Source organism: Scatophagus argus, chromosome 5 (assembly GCF_020382885.2).
Source record: "Scatophagus argus isolate fScaArg1 chromosome 5, fScaArg1.pri, whole genome shotgun sequence".
NCBI lineage: Eukaryota > Metazoa > Chordata > Actinopteri > Scatophagidae > Scatophagus > Scatophagus argus.
The window spans coordinates 21,583,537-21,598,678 of NC_058497.1; the positions used below are offsets into that span (position 1 = coordinate 21,583,537).

A 15,142-nucleotide genomic window follows, 5' to 3' on the forward strand; every position below is an offset into this window, starting at 1 on the left:
AACTGGCTGTCCAGCTCAGCCAGCTCCACCCATTTTTCCAGTCTGAGGACAAAAAAATACACACATTCCTCTTTGTGTATGTGTATGTAATTTCTCAGAATACCACAGGGTTTAGGTTTCAGCTCCACAACCAGTCAGAGGCAGGCCTTAGAGCGGACAAACAGGACTCGTCCAGTTTCAGCTCTGTTTCATCAGGCAGCAGGAGTGTTGTCTAGCCTCGGGCAATATGAGAGTGATGCAATGAGTTCCCATGACAGGTGGATAATAAAATGCAACACTATTTACAAATGTTGTTGATATGCATTAATTCAAAATGTGAAAGAGTTCAAAGACCTAGACAGACCTAGACACACACAGAAAGAGAGAGAGAGAGAGAGAGAGAGAGTTTAGGTTATTATACTACTGAAACTGTGCTATTTGATGAAAAGTTCATTGGGGTAAAACAAGGGCAAAAGTGATCGTGGGTTTTATTCTTTCTGATGTTTTTGTTACATCATTGTATCATTTGAGAGCCAGTAATAAGTTTTAAATTGAGGTTTTATGCACAATCTGATAACATTCTAGTACTACAAAACCCTGACTGAAGGCATGCACATTTCACAACTTTGCTTTACTTGTCAACACTGTTCTGTATGACCTGCAGAATAGAAATTGAGGGCAATTAGTAGAAACGGCAAAATACATTGATATTTCCAAAGTAGCAAAACAAAGATAACTACCAGGACAATAACAGAGAAGTAGAGTTTAAGAAGAATTTAAGATTTTTTGTAAGAACATAATTTGCATACGCCTAAAGATAAAATTTTGAGATTTGACCTGGGGCTTGGTGTTGTCAGTGTTCATGATGAATGACTTCTGAGCAGCAAAACATAATGTGAATGAGATCTTTTGGGAAAATAGCTAAGTGTGGGTGGGATGGAAATGAGTTGTTCTAAGTTGATAAGGTAATTCAAACAAAAAGAATGGAACAAAATTGAGACAATTTCATGCTAAACAATTGAAGATTATGTTTTGTCTTCATCTATGCTGGAAAAGCTTTAGCAAGGGAGAAAGAAATTGTCTCTTTTTGTTCATGGTTGCCTTCAGTAAAAAAAAAAAAAAGGGGGGGGCACCTGTAAAGCCATTACTTCAAATAAGTTCTTTTAGTATTGTGCATGTATTACATCATATATACTCTAGAGCTCTGAATAACACTTAATTGCTATCATTAAATAAAATATTGATCATTTTAGATTTGTTTTCTCAAGACTGGGACAATGCTGGGACTGGGCCACATTTGTTCATTTATCCAAATGGGAATTTGAGTTGCACTGTTTATACCAGGTTACAGGTTAATGTCAGTGAGTTTAACTGTTGAGATTTTGCAGGGTTTGGATGCTGAAAATATTGTTGAGGCATTTTGAAGGCGTCATAATCAATAAAATATTACAGTTCAAGAAAAAAGCTCGCTCAGGGTAATGCATGCCTACAAGTTTGAACTCAAAAGGATCTGAACATATCTATGGATTAATTGCACATAACTATTATTATATGATTAAATTTCATACATTGCCATTATTCTGAATTGTGAAAGATACGACAGAAGCAATAATGTGTTCACATAAGTACTTTAATCAGGCACTTTTTGCTGAAAACATTTCTCTGGAAACCAGAATGTGTGAACATCTGGAGAAATTTCTCTTCTATGGCACCATTACAAATACAGTTCAGACAAACATGAAACATAAGTGGATGGTAACACAGTTCAATACAAAACAATACAAACAACAAGGTACCTTCATTCTATCAAACAGGTAGTGTTCACATATATTTGGCCATGGTCAAAATAGCATCCTTGTAAATAATTTACCAAGCCTCTCAGCTTCTACCTCTATAATAAATAAAAATATTGTAGAATGTTAGTGTTACTTAAGATAATGCTATTGAGCTGCTAGAACTGAGAGTTGACGCAAACAAAACACAGATATAGGAATCCACATTTAAGCCACAGCAGGGCCTTAAGAAATTACTGATGCAAATTTACACTTGTTTTTAATTTTCTAAAGACCGGCGAAAAACAGTTATGATCATGAAAGTAGGCTATTTATGAAGTAGGCATCTGTGTCAAAGTGTGAATTATGGCTGAACCTGTACAGTAAATGGATTTCTTCTCATTGACTAGGAAACATTCTCTGGTGGTGTTTGAACATTCATAAATATACGCTTTTTCATACTTCAGTGATACTGTATGCAACATTTGTTAGTATTACTTTTAATTTATATAGAATTATTGATAGTGCTATTGAAAAAAATGGGACATATGGTCCAAAATATAATTCATTATATTTTGTCAGTAAGTCTACGCTAGTCTGGATAAGAATTTAAAAAACTGTTGTCAGTGTCGGGGCAGCACTGAGTCTTTGAATTATTTTATTGAATATTTTGAATATTTTATTGAGGAACACTAGACGAGAAGAGAAATGGCAAAGACCTGCTTACATTCTCTTGAATGATTAGGCTGCTGACAGAACAAACAATTTTACATTTACCATGTTGTTTGCTCAGTGTCTGCCTCAGATGAATTATATTCACTATGCGAAATGAAAGCAGTAAGGCTCATTGTGAGAAATTAAATCCAGGGCACCCGAAGGACAGGATCATTGGATGTCAAGTTTAATTTTCCTTTGCAGAAAATGAACGGGCGTATGTTGACGACTAGAAAACTTTTCAGCATTTCACATTCATGGTTACCTTTTGATGTGAGATCAAACACTGGATTCTTAGAAAATCTGATCACACAATACTTTATTCTGACTGATGTTTCATTTGTTCAAGAATGATCTTCCTCTATAAATAATTACAATAATCTGTTACAAAAATCCCAATTCATAAAGCATTAAGGAAGAGCTTCATTTAAAACCACAAAGTTAAGAATAACAAGAGATAAATCAACTTAAAGTACAACATGTATACAGTACAAGCAACAAATATACAAATATAGAAATATATTCTGAAGTTTTAGCAACCTTTTGACACGGTTACGCCATTTCTTGTCAGAAACCATTATGTAAGTATAAAAATATAGACAATGCTTTTGTACAAAATATTGACATCATGTATGAATCTCCATTTGAATGTGCAAATTAACACTGATCAACAGAAGAAAAAGGAGTTTCTTACACACACACACACACACACACACGCACACACATAAAAAAGGCATAGTCCATTTTGGCCTGTTAGTCATGTCCTTCAGTTTTTTCAGTAAGCACCACAACTTCAGTTATTTTAACTTTGTGTATGTGTTCTCTTGAGAATGTGAGCATGAAAGAAAACGACACTGACTCATTTCAGGTTGCAGCCCCCGTGGTCATACAGTGGAACAAGACTGGAACAGCAATGACTCAGTTTTAATTCACCTTTAAGATTGAATTTAAATCCTCAGCTCTGCCTCCTCGCTGTGTTCCAAATTGTGTTCAGTTGTGCTGATCATTGATGCAGAAGGACCCTGTGAGACACTGAAGGGTGTGACAGCAGGAGAACGTGCTGCCAGCGGTGAAAGAGAAGGGGAGAAACTTGGAGACATGGCGACTGAGGAAATGGATCCCTCTGCGCTGATGGGAGATCTTCGTAAAGAGGCCATGTGGGGGAACGTCCTCCCTACAGCAGGCTTTGGAGGTACAGTTTTGGCCCCGGGGTGGGCCACAGAGGTTATGAGAGGAGGGGGGTCGATTCTTGACTCGGCCTTCCCTTTGTGATGAAATGATCTGCGAGGATGAGGAGGAGCTGTTTCATCTTTTAAACGTGCTATTTCAGTAAAAACGTTAGCTAAGGGTTGGAACTGGGGGCACCAGTTTAGCAGGTAGTCCCAGTTATAGCTGCCCCTCAGCTCCTCATCACTGGCCACTATGGCTGTTAGGGAGCCATCAACAGCAGGCTTTCCATCCTCTGGGAAAGTATAATCTTTAGGATGGGAGATGCTGAGTCCCCGTCCCACACCCACATACCCACCCCCCTCGTCCCTGTAGACTGGCACCTGGCCAGCCAACAAAGTACCACTCAGACTGCCAAGCTTCTTCCCTCTGAACCAATCTATGGAAGGCTCACAAGACACATCTGACAACTGATCTGCATCCTGCTGGATTCCAGAATCTGGACCCCTGGCTGAGATGCGCTCCTGCATGGATGAGGAGATACTTGACACTCTAGGGTATTCATTAATCATTCTGATCTCATCATCCTCTGCTGCCTCTGCCTCTGCCGAACCACGGCCACTGGAGTGGGAGGGATCCAGGGATCCGCCACGAGTGTATGGACCCCCACTGCTGCCACTCTGATCAGCTGCATATCCAGGAAGGGCCTGATGGTAAATCATTTCATTTGCTGCTATTTTAGTTTCCTCAAGTTTGTGCAACATGGTGCCTGAAGCTGGTGTTCGTCCGTGTGCTTTTTGCTCCTTTTTCTGACGTCTTAATTTAACAAAAAATAGTGCCACAGCAATTATTATAAGTATGACTATGGTCCCAAGTGAAACTGCGATGACGCTGATAAGCAGCATATTCATGTCTGTGCTGAGACCAAAAGATGTATGGGTCACATCTATGGTAACTTTGGCCACTGCTATGCGGGACGTCTCCAGAGGGCTATGAGCAGTCACGTCCAGCGTCATTAGACGCACATCTCTTTTAGAGCGACTCACATGTCTACTGTAGCTGTCCATCTTTAGGGAAATTGCCCCTGTTGATTTATTGACTTCAAAATAAGGCGAACTGTCTGCAAGAGAGTAGAGGATGATGCCATCCACACCTCCATCCTCATCTCTGGCTTGTACTTTGCCAATGATGTGACCTTTCTTTGCTCCTTCAGGCACTTCGAATGAGAACTCTGAAGAGGTGAAAACAGGATCATATTCATCCTCCCCTGTTATATAAACCTGCACTGTTACACTTGCAGAATAGTTGCCAGCATCCATGGCAACTGCCACAAAATGGAAGGAGTTCACTTTCTCAAAGTCAAAAGTAGAGCGAGTCCGTACTTCTCCTGAAGTTTGGTTGATGAGGAAGGCCTCTCTTGCCTCTTTAGAATTATCTGACATGTAGTACCTTAACTGTCCAAAAACGCCTCTGTCATGGTCAATTGCATGAAGCATGGTGACTAAGGCATTATGGGGTTGGTTTTCCCTGATGCTCGCAGTTAATAATTTGAGGGGAAAGAAGGGCCTGTTATCGTTGATGTCCTTCACTTCAATAGTGACTGGAGCTAAAGCGTAGTGCCCTTGACCATCAGTAGCCTGGACAACAATCATATGAGATGACTGTTTCTCGCTGCCCAGAGGTCTTTGCAACCTCAATGCTCCGGTCCATCGGTCTACCTGGAAAAGGTCTGTCTCATCCCCTGAGCTTATTGAGTACTGCACCTCTCCATTTGGAGCAGAGTCAGGATCTGTGGCAGAGAGATGCAAAATCTCTGTCCCCGCAGCTGCACCCTCACTTAGTACCACACTGTACTCTGCTCGGCTGAAAGCTGGAGGGTTGTCATTGGCATCTATAACACTGATGAGGATAGGCACGCTGGAGCTACGTTGAGGGATTCCACGATCTGATACCACAACAGTCAGGTTATAACTTGGCACTGCTTCAAAGTCCAGCTCCTCCACCAGGATCAGACTGCCGACTGTCTGGAAACCCTGCCCCTCTAAGAAGCGCACACTGCTCTCAATCTGGAAGGTATTACCCATGTTGCCACTGGCAATGGCAAAATCAAAACCACAGTTATCCCGGGACAAGTCTTCATCCATGGCTTCTAAGGTCAGAACAGTTGATCCAGGAAGCCCATCTTCAGACACAGTGGCTCTGTATTCTGACTGGTGGAAGATGGGGGCATTGTCATTGACATCGGTCACTTGTACCTGGACAGTGGCAATGGATGAAAGGGATGGGGTGCCCTGGTCCCGTGCCTCAATTATCACAAGGATGGAAGGATTCTCAAAATCAAACTCTGTTTTTTGGTTGACAAACAGAGTACCTGTGAGGATAACAAAGAGCATGGTCATAAAAAGAGCACCTTCATTTTAATCTTATGTCCCAAGGTCATCATATTAATTTATCAAAGTTGTTTATTACACCTTGTGATTTTGCCATCAAAGAAACAACAATGTATGAGTTAAATAAATTACTTTGATAATAATAATTGCAATTATTTTTCTAAACACTGTGGCAGATCTGGGCACATGCTGTTGAAGGGAACAATATTTGAAGCAAAGCAACTGCATTTGAGAATAGACGAAAGAACCTGAGGCAAACATAGTCCCCTTTTATAACACACTTATTTTTAGATGCTATCTCCAGCAAAACATCTTAGTCAAATAACATTAAATCTGACTCTTCAATGGCTTTTAATGAACAAAATGATTAAATATTTTTGCAATGTCTTAAGGGATTACATTTTTATGAAAAGCAACTAAGAAGATCTCTGGTTAGAAAAGGGTTAGAAACAATCATGAATATGTACAAAGTAACCTTACCATTGCTTGGGTCAATGTAGAAGACACCCCTAGTTGATGACATTACTCTGTAGGTGATCCTCCCATTGTCCCCAAAGTCACAGTCAGTGGCCGTTACCGTGATGACTGCACTTCCTGCTGGGAGGTGCTCTGATACAGACACCTAATGAGAAACACACAATTTAAGAAACATGCTAATACTCTAAAACATGGCAGTGAATGTAGGTATGAAGACAGGTGTGTGAAGGGAGAGGTACCTGATACAAGTCCTGAGTAAAGGTGGGGGCATTATCGTTCACATCATCCACAAGCACAGTGAGGTTGGCCTCACTTTGATGTTTAGAGTCAGATGAGCGGATGGTCAGAGTGTACCAGGTCTTTTCCTCATAGTCCAAAGGGCCAGTCAGAGACACTCCTCCTCCATAACGGTGAATCCCAAACATGCCTTGGCTGTTTGTATCCAGATGTAATGTGTAGGAGAGGGCTGGTCCTGAGTCCACATCATTTCCTGTTACCTGGGTGATAACTGTGCCAATCAGAGTATCTGTAGGTGTGTGATAATAAGGTGGAGAGGCAGGAGAGGAAGAGCAGTCATTTAGATGCTCAGCTGGGAAAAAAACATTTTTTAAACACTATTTATTAAGAAATATCCTGCTTCAGAATGCCTCTATCTCATAGACAGGAAATAAAGAGACTAACCGGGCAATAACATATTTCATAATAGGGTCACACTTTTTTCACTGAGCTGCCAGGGAGTGTGATATGAGGCTGGATCACTGGACCAACTTCCATTGTAAAGATGACTCACCCTCAGGCACCCGGACCTCTCGAGGCAGAGGAATCATGGGGCTGTTGTCGTTGAGGTCGATGATGATCACAGTGAGGGTGGCAGAGCCAGCCAGCCGCGGGGTTCCCCGGTCTGTTGCCGTAACAACAAGCCTGGTACCACAAAATGAATGTCACTGTCTGAACTTTTAACTTTTATGTGGTTGCAAAAAGATCAGCCTATTTTTTTGTTTCAAAAAAAAACAGAAGATGCTTTTTTGTCTTTCTTACCCTAATAGGTCTCATTCTTTTTTCTTTCATAAGAAAAAATATTATGAATGGGGAATTTATCAGTAATTACTGTCAAAAAAGACTGAAATCAAAAGTGATTTTAAAATACTATATCATAACTTTTTTGCATTTTTTTTGGTGTCAATTTTTGTCTTCTTTTTTTGTAACTGAAACCATTCTGAGCAGTAAAACTGATCATTCATTGTCAAAAAAAATATGCATAAAATATGAGCTTTTCCATTAAAACAAGGTATATTTGTGCAAGCAAATGGACATTGTGACACTAACAAACATTAAACATTAACAGGATATGTTAAGGGTAGTGATAAGCTGTAAAGATATAAAAATAAGCTGAGAACCACATGGCAGGATGTTACAGATAAAGAAAAAGAAGAGCAAAACTCACTTTGTCTGTGTCCAGATTTCTCTGTCCATTATGGCTGCAGTGGTGATGCTTCCAGTCAGTGGGTCTATCTTGAACAAGCCACTCATGGATGATGACCTGATAGAGTAGGTCACCTGACCATTCTGACCCTGGTCCAGGTCATCTGCAACAACCTGAGGAAATGACCACCCCATTGTGGAAATAAAAATATAGAAATATCTGCTATAGCTGTTTCAGTGTAACATGAACTAGTGAGCAATATTGGACTTGGAAATCAAGGGTTCATAAAAATGGACTTCACAGTCATTAGATAGTTTATTCAGTTGGGACACTGAGAATGGCCATTCATTTCTGAGTCATTTCTCTACAGCTCTGAAACTATCCAGATTTCTGTAGCTTGAGCTATTTTTTAGTCTACAACTTCACACTTAAACAAAAGCCAACCATAATAAATGTGTGAGGGACAGGCTACTGCACCTGGATAATGGGAAAATCGTAGCCCTGTGCCTCTCTAATGTAGGCTACATAGTTCTGGAGCTGGAAGCGTGGTAAGTTGTCATTGACGTCCTGCAGGATTAAGTTGACAGCCATGTAGGAGCTGGAGGATGCCGTCTCAGCTTTCACCACAAGGCGGAGTTTCGGGGTCTCTTCAAAATCTAGTCCTTCAGACTTCTGGACCCATATTTCACCTAATTCACAAAAATGACATGGAGTCACACTGTAGATTTGGAAAACACTGTATTGTAATGTATGCTGTCATCTCTGCACTTACCAGTAATGGAGTTTATTCCAAAAGACTGCATTCTGTTTCCACTAAAAATACTATAACTAATACCAGTTTGAGAGCCATCAGGGTACTGGGCTTGAGTCTGTGTTACTATTGTGCCTATAAGATGGAGAACACATTCTGATGAAACATGTTACTTCTGATAATTAATTGCTTTGATAATGGTTAGAATTTTGCATCATTCAAACCTTTAGCAGCATTCTCCTGCAGACTGACATCTCGTGCTGTGCGGGAAAAACGAATCCCTCTGTAGTTCTGTTCCCTGATGTAAATGATAACCACTCCCAGAGAAGATTGAGCCGGGTTGCCCTGGTCCATGGCCTGAACTATCAAAGTTCTCTGGCTTTGGGTGAGAGTCTGCAGCTTCTCTGTGGCCTGGATGTCACCTGTAAGCGAATTGATGGTGAAGCCCCTCACAGGGTTGGCAAAACGGTAAAACACAGAGCCGTTAGCCCCAAAGTCCTTGTCCTCTGCTCTCATGGTGGCCAGCACTCGGCGGCTGGACACACTGCTCACAGAGATGTTAACAACAAGAGGGTCCTGAATGAAGAAGGGAGCATTGTCGTTCACATCCTGAATGTAGACAGTCACCTGAGCAGTGGAGTTTCGTGGGTTCACAGGGGAAGAGTCAGTGGCGCAGACCTCAAAGGTGTAAGAGGCGGTTCTTTCTCTGTCTAGGGGTGCTGCTGTAATAATTCGACCTGTGTTCTGGTCTATGATGAACATGCTCTGAGAGCTACTGCTCAGAAAGTACAGCACATGGCTGTTGGGGCCCTGGTCCAGATCGATGGCTTTCACTTCCAGGACCAGTGAGCCAATGGGAACATCTTCTGAAATGTCTGCCGTGTAGCTGCTACTCTGAAACTGGGGGCTGTGATCATTGATATCCATAATGGTCACTTCCACTGTAGCAGTGCTGCTGAGGGGAGGGTGTCCTTGGTCCTGAGCTGTGACTGTTAGCGTGTACCTAGCCCTCTTTTCCCGGTCCAGGGGCCTTGAAGTGGACAGCACACCTGTTTGTCTGTCCAAGTGGAAGTCTCCAGATTGATCTCCAGCTACAAGGAAAGCAAAGGGTTATAAAAAGCTATTATGTTAGCAGTTGAGCTGATGACTTAGAAACTGAATAGTACTATGAAACAAATTCTCACCTGTAATTCTGTAGTTCATCTTCCCGCCATCTCCTGCATCTCGGTCAGTGGCTCTCAGGGTAAACAGAGGCAATGCTTCCAGGTTTTCAGGCACCTCTATGCTGTAGTAGAGACGTCCAAAGAAAGGAGCGTTGTCATTCTCATCAAGCACTCTGATGCTTACTGTGGCTTTGGCATAATTGGGGGGGAGGCCTCCATCTTTTGCATAAACTGACAAAACATAAAAAACACACAACAGCATTGTTAGTTACATGATGAAATTCAGGAAGTAACCCTTACTATTATGTATTTCAAAGCAGTCATTTAAGGGCATGTTTTATCAGAGATGATTGTGGACCATACCTGTCACAGTGTAGTGCTCCTGGAGCTCCCTGTCCAGCGACTTCGTGATAGTTATTACACCTGTAACCGGGTTGATACTGAAACCCGCCTCTGAGATACCTTCATATGTCACCTGCCCATTGGTTCCTACAGAGAAACACAAAGTAACTACACTTTCAGAAGGTATTTGCATTTCTCTTGTTAATAGCTTGTACTTATTTGTTTGTCAATAGTTTTGCTGTCTAAGCAGTTGGCAGTGATGCCCCCCCCCATCCGTCTGGATGCCAGATTGCGTGCTAAAAGAAAGGAGTCTGGCAACCTCACCTGTTTACTTCACTGATTGTTTTTGGAGAGAAAGTTTATAATCCTTCTTTTTTATGTGTTTCTGACTAAGTCCAGGGGAATGCATCCTCTCTGTAACCCCACCCCCACCCTACTGTGTAGTTCTCCATTAACAACATTAACAACTTAATGTCCGTAATTTGAATACATGCTCGGCACATGAATGCTTTAAAGGAAACTTTGATTTTCTTAATTGCTGAGGCAGCACAATTTGACATCCAAAATATTTTTTTTTAGATATCTAGGTTACATGTAACCTAGATGTGACCTGCAAATTACCAAAACATTGCTGATTATAAAACAGAATTATATGAACCAAAGCTGTAGTATCTAAGTCTAAGTGCACAGTGTATGTCTCACCTTGGTCCAGATCAGTGGCGGACACTGTCAACACACTAGTTCCTGGAGGCTGGTTCTCAGAGATCTGGGCTTCATAATGGCTCTCTTCAAACCAGGGCAGCTCATCATTAACATCAATCACATGGACGCACAGCAGCTGGCTGGACGAATGCTGAGGTATCCCATGATCCTCAGCGATTATTGTGAGGTTAAAGACGTCCTGCTCCTCACGGTCCAGAGGTTTGAAAATAGACAGAGAGCCTGTAGAGAGATGAATCAGGGGTGAAATGTGAGGCGTGATTTCCTGTGTGTGTGTGTGTTGTAATAGTTCATTACAGCCAGTTTCACAGAGGGAGTTAGACATGACAACTACACTATGAAAGCATGTTATCAAAGCCAATACAACAAGCCACTTTCCATGGTTGTGTGTAGTCGAGTGATTTAAAAAGGCAAGTGTGAAAAGTTGCCGTGTGAGGGCCAAATCAAAGCTAATCTACTCCACACACAAAGCTTTGCCTACCTGAGTGCTACCACCACCACTGCGGTAACAGCCCACGGTCTGGCCACAGTTTACGAGATTTTCCATTGGAGAATGCCGCAGCCATCGAGAAAGAAGCAGTAAACACACACTCTAGACACGCAACAGCCAGGCCTGCCGTGCTCCCTAGAAATTAGGGGCACCCTTGCCTTTTCATTATCCTGCCCTAAAAGGGTAGAGCTTGCATTGATTCAATTTCAATTTCATGCATTAAAATGAGCAGCGACTGTTAAAGTAAAAGAGGACCAGGGCTGTTTTGGTTTTAACTTTTTTCAGCACGTTTGCTTTGTATCTTGTGAGGATTGAGATAACTTGCCCCTAAGCCTTTAATCTGGTAGGAATTACAGGCTGGAATTTTTCACCAAATTTGACTTGACTGTGATCCCGCCATATCCCTGGTCAGTAATAACACGTGGGCAAAAAAAAGTGGGAAATGGGGAAAGTTTTTATTTGGGATGCTTTCAATTTCAACATCTTAAGACTTTGTGAGGTTTGTGGTGCCAACACTTTGGACTGCAAGTGTGAGGGTTAGTTGAGGTTGTTCAGACAACAAACTAATCCTTCCTGTCTTATATGCAGAGTCATTTATCAACATTTGATGTGTTAATCCCTGAATGGTGTTGTCTTTAGTAAAGAAGCAATTCACCATATCAGCAATGCACTCTCCCTTTACTCCAAAAGTGAAATTAATGACCTCTCCTCTGACAATAAGTGATGAGAATGTGTCTCACTCTGTGACTTTATATAATCCTGATATTAGCTTGACAGTTCTCTCTATTGTGGTTAACTTTGATGCCAAAGTAATGAAAATAGAGTGTGCAGAGATGGTCATAGGTCTGCAGTCAGTGACCCCAAAACAGGAGCAAACCAGGTGCTCGGAGGATTAACACTGTCATCGTTCTAACAAATAACCAGCGTGCATGAAAACACTTCAAGGTGAGCACACATGCTGAAGCAGAAGGGGCATGCATGACAGATCCTGAATGTTTCCATCCCCAATCTGCTCCTGGGGGCATCCTGGCTGGCGACTTGAAGGGCAAGGCGGAGCCTATGTTGACACGTGTCTCAAACACCACAACAAAGCCCACAGGACCAAATAGCCCAAGGTCAGTGCTGACTAAGTGACAGAGTCTCATGCAAGCACACAAACACATATGTCCATGCCTACACTCACACACACACATACACGTGCGTACACATAAACACGCGTAACTGATCCCTTCTCTAATGGTTCCCAGAAGCCCATGCAGGAGGTTCTTTGGTCTTTCATGGGAATAGATCCACAAAAACAGATGATGCGTTGTGTGTGTGTGAATGCGTGTGTGTGTGAGAGAGAGAGAGAGAGAGAGAGTGTGTGTATGTGTGCATGTGCAAGCTGTGTGTGTGTGTCTGTGCTTGTGCAAGCTGTGTGAATGCGTGTGTGTTATATATCTGGCAGGCTGCTATGTCTGTCTGGCCTCCAACTAAGAGAAATAAGTCATGAAAGGTGAAGCAAGAGTTGTGCTGTACTTAGATGTAAGCAGAGTACTACAGGAGTTTGTGTGTGTTTATGGAGGGGGGTGGTTCGTGATTGTGGTGGTTGGGTGGGGGAGTACAATTTAGATTAAGCACAAATGTTCAAAATGTCCATAAAACTCCTCAGACAGAGGTGAACAGATGCAGATTTGTCTGTCCACTTTGCAATTGGCAGTGGAATGTTTATATATTTAAAGCCTGCACTGACACTGAACTGGACTTACCTGTGTTGGGGTTGAGGCTGAATGTGCCTCCATTGTTGCCTGACTGGATGCTGTAGGTCACTCTTCCATTCTCCCCTTGGTCTGCATCTCTGGCCATGACATACAGAGCCACAAAGCCTACCGGCTGGTCCTCCATCACACTGACAGCTGTTGGTGAGCTGAACACTGGTGGATTGTCGTTCTCATCAGTTACATACACCCTTGCTGTGACAGAACTCCAGCGCCTCTGGCTTTCATCATGGGCAGAGTCTGTTGCCTTTACAACCAGTATCAGGTTAGGGGTGACCTCATGGTCTAGCTCCTGGCTCAAAGAGAGAACCCCAGTGGAGGGGTCAAGTGTTAACAAGCCAGGGGTGTTTGGCCACAGGTGAAGAATGGAGTACCTCAACTCACTGTTGGGCCCACTGCCATCTTTATCTGTGGCCTGGAAAGTATAGACAGATGAGCCGGGCTCCATGCTCTCAGAGATGACGATAGTGATGGGGTCCTCAGGGAACTTAGGGGCGTGGTCATTGCTGTCCTCTACATCAATGTCCAGGTGGACCAGGGTGCTGCTAGGTGGGGCCTGAGAGAAGTCATCTACCTCAATCTGCAGGGTGTAGCGTGCATCTCGTTCATAGTCAAGAGGACGAGCCAGGTACACGTCTCCGGTCAGACGGTCCACGACAAAGGTCCCATCTCGGTCTGAACCCCCCACCACCGTGTAGGTCACCTCTCCTTCCTCTGAGGTTTCTCTGTCACGGAGGCGCACTGAACCAATTACAGAGCCAGGTTTGGCCTCCTCCACAGAATTGAAGGATATAGAGAGGGAATTAGAAGCAGGTCTGTTAGCACTGAGAACCTGCAATGAAGAAGCAGTAGAGTATTTCAGGACAAAGCAACATGACAGAGGATCCAATGATTCATTTAGAGGCCCGGTGGCAACTGAAGCTTGCAATATTCATAATAAAAAATGAAAATATTTCATAAGTTTTGGGCAAAGCAGAAACAGATTTTCTCCAGTCCACTCAACTGCACTGTACAAAACCAGTTACAAGAGGTTTTTATAGACTTCAATAACACGCCTGCTAAACTTAATAACACTTAATCTGATACTCATGTTGCTGCCAGGAAAAATAATAGATGATAAAAGCAACATAATTAACGGAAGACATGGTGATAGAGTTTGAATTTAGCACTGGGACATGTTTCTGTACCATGTATTGTTTAACACTATCTTTGATGAGCAGGTCAAGTGTGACTACAACATTATTACTTCTCCCTTTTGCATGAAAAGAGCCGCTTAAGTTACACATGACACATTGTTTCAATAAAACGTGTTTTTTCTTCAAGAAAAGCATGGACTGCGAAAATGTAAACAGCTGTGAAAGGCAGGCAGAGGTTGTGTTGATCAAATTTTCAGCAGCATTACTGAAACAGATACTCAGCATTGTGCCCTAATGCACAGTTCCCACAGTAAGTAGGCACTCGAAAAAATATGCTGTGCTTGTTGTGAAATCTTACATGACAAGCTGAAAATTGGTTCCACATTAGATGGAAAAGGAGCGTTCCAGAAATAAATTGGTATAGGCCCATCCTATCATTGATGGATTTAGAAAATCTGTCTGAAAATATGATTAAAGGAAATTACAGAAGTGCGTCAGCAGGCAAGAACAACACTGTACTGTTTAATCCAATTAACTAATAATTATGACTTTCATTTTTTGTCATCGGAAAGGAGGAAAAACTGGCACTGGCTGGAGCTGTTTATATGGCAACTCTATTTTCCTGGAACCTATAAATCTACATTCTTTCCAGGTCTCTTCCATTGTGTCCATTTTCTGTTCTAAATTTTCACTGAATTACCTTCAATACTGTGTTTTATGTGAGTGTATAGCTCTGCCGCTCATTGCAAAAAGGGCTACTGTATTAAAAAAGTGTTGAAGTCATTGAGTATGACCTTGATCAGAGCAGTCTACAGCTGGCCTTCATCATAAGCCAGCTGGGAGTATTTGATTCAAACCCAC

General features: G+C 42.2%; 1 protein-coding gene across 1 annotated transcript in view; it reads right to left on the reverse strand.

Annotated features, from left to right (window-relative positions):
• Positions 1-1,591: 1,591 nt before the first annotated feature.
• The window catches only part of LOC124059542 (protocadherin-16-like), a 76,516-nt gene continuing 62,965 nt past the window's right edge, over positions 1,592-15,142 (reverse strand). Inside the window, exons 10-21 of the mRNA XM_046389632.1 lie at positions 13,137-13,977; positions 10,881-11,120; positions 10,200-10,325; positions 9,858-10,067; positions 8,898-9,764; positions 8,695-8,808; positions 8,400-8,611; positions 7,944-8,095; positions 7,290-7,420; positions 6,739-7,025; positions 6,503-6,644; positions 1,592-6,003 (exon numbers count right to left, since the gene is read on the reverse strand). Coding sequence (XP_046245588.1) covers positions 3,413-6,003; positions 6,503-6,644; positions 6,739-7,025; positions 7,290-7,420; positions 7,944-8,095; positions 8,400-8,611; positions 8,695-8,808; positions 8,898-9,764; positions 9,858-10,067; positions 10,200-10,325; positions 10,881-11,120; positions 13,137-13,977 — 5,913 coding nt within the window. The 3' untranslated portion in view covers positions 1,592-3,412. The remainder of the gene's footprint in view (positions 6,004-6,502; positions 6,645-6,738; positions 7,026-7,289; positions 7,421-7,943; positions 8,096-8,399; positions 8,612-8,694; positions 8,809-8,897; positions 9,765-9,857; positions 10,068-10,199; positions 10,326-10,880; positions 11,121-13,136; positions 13,978-15,142) is intronic.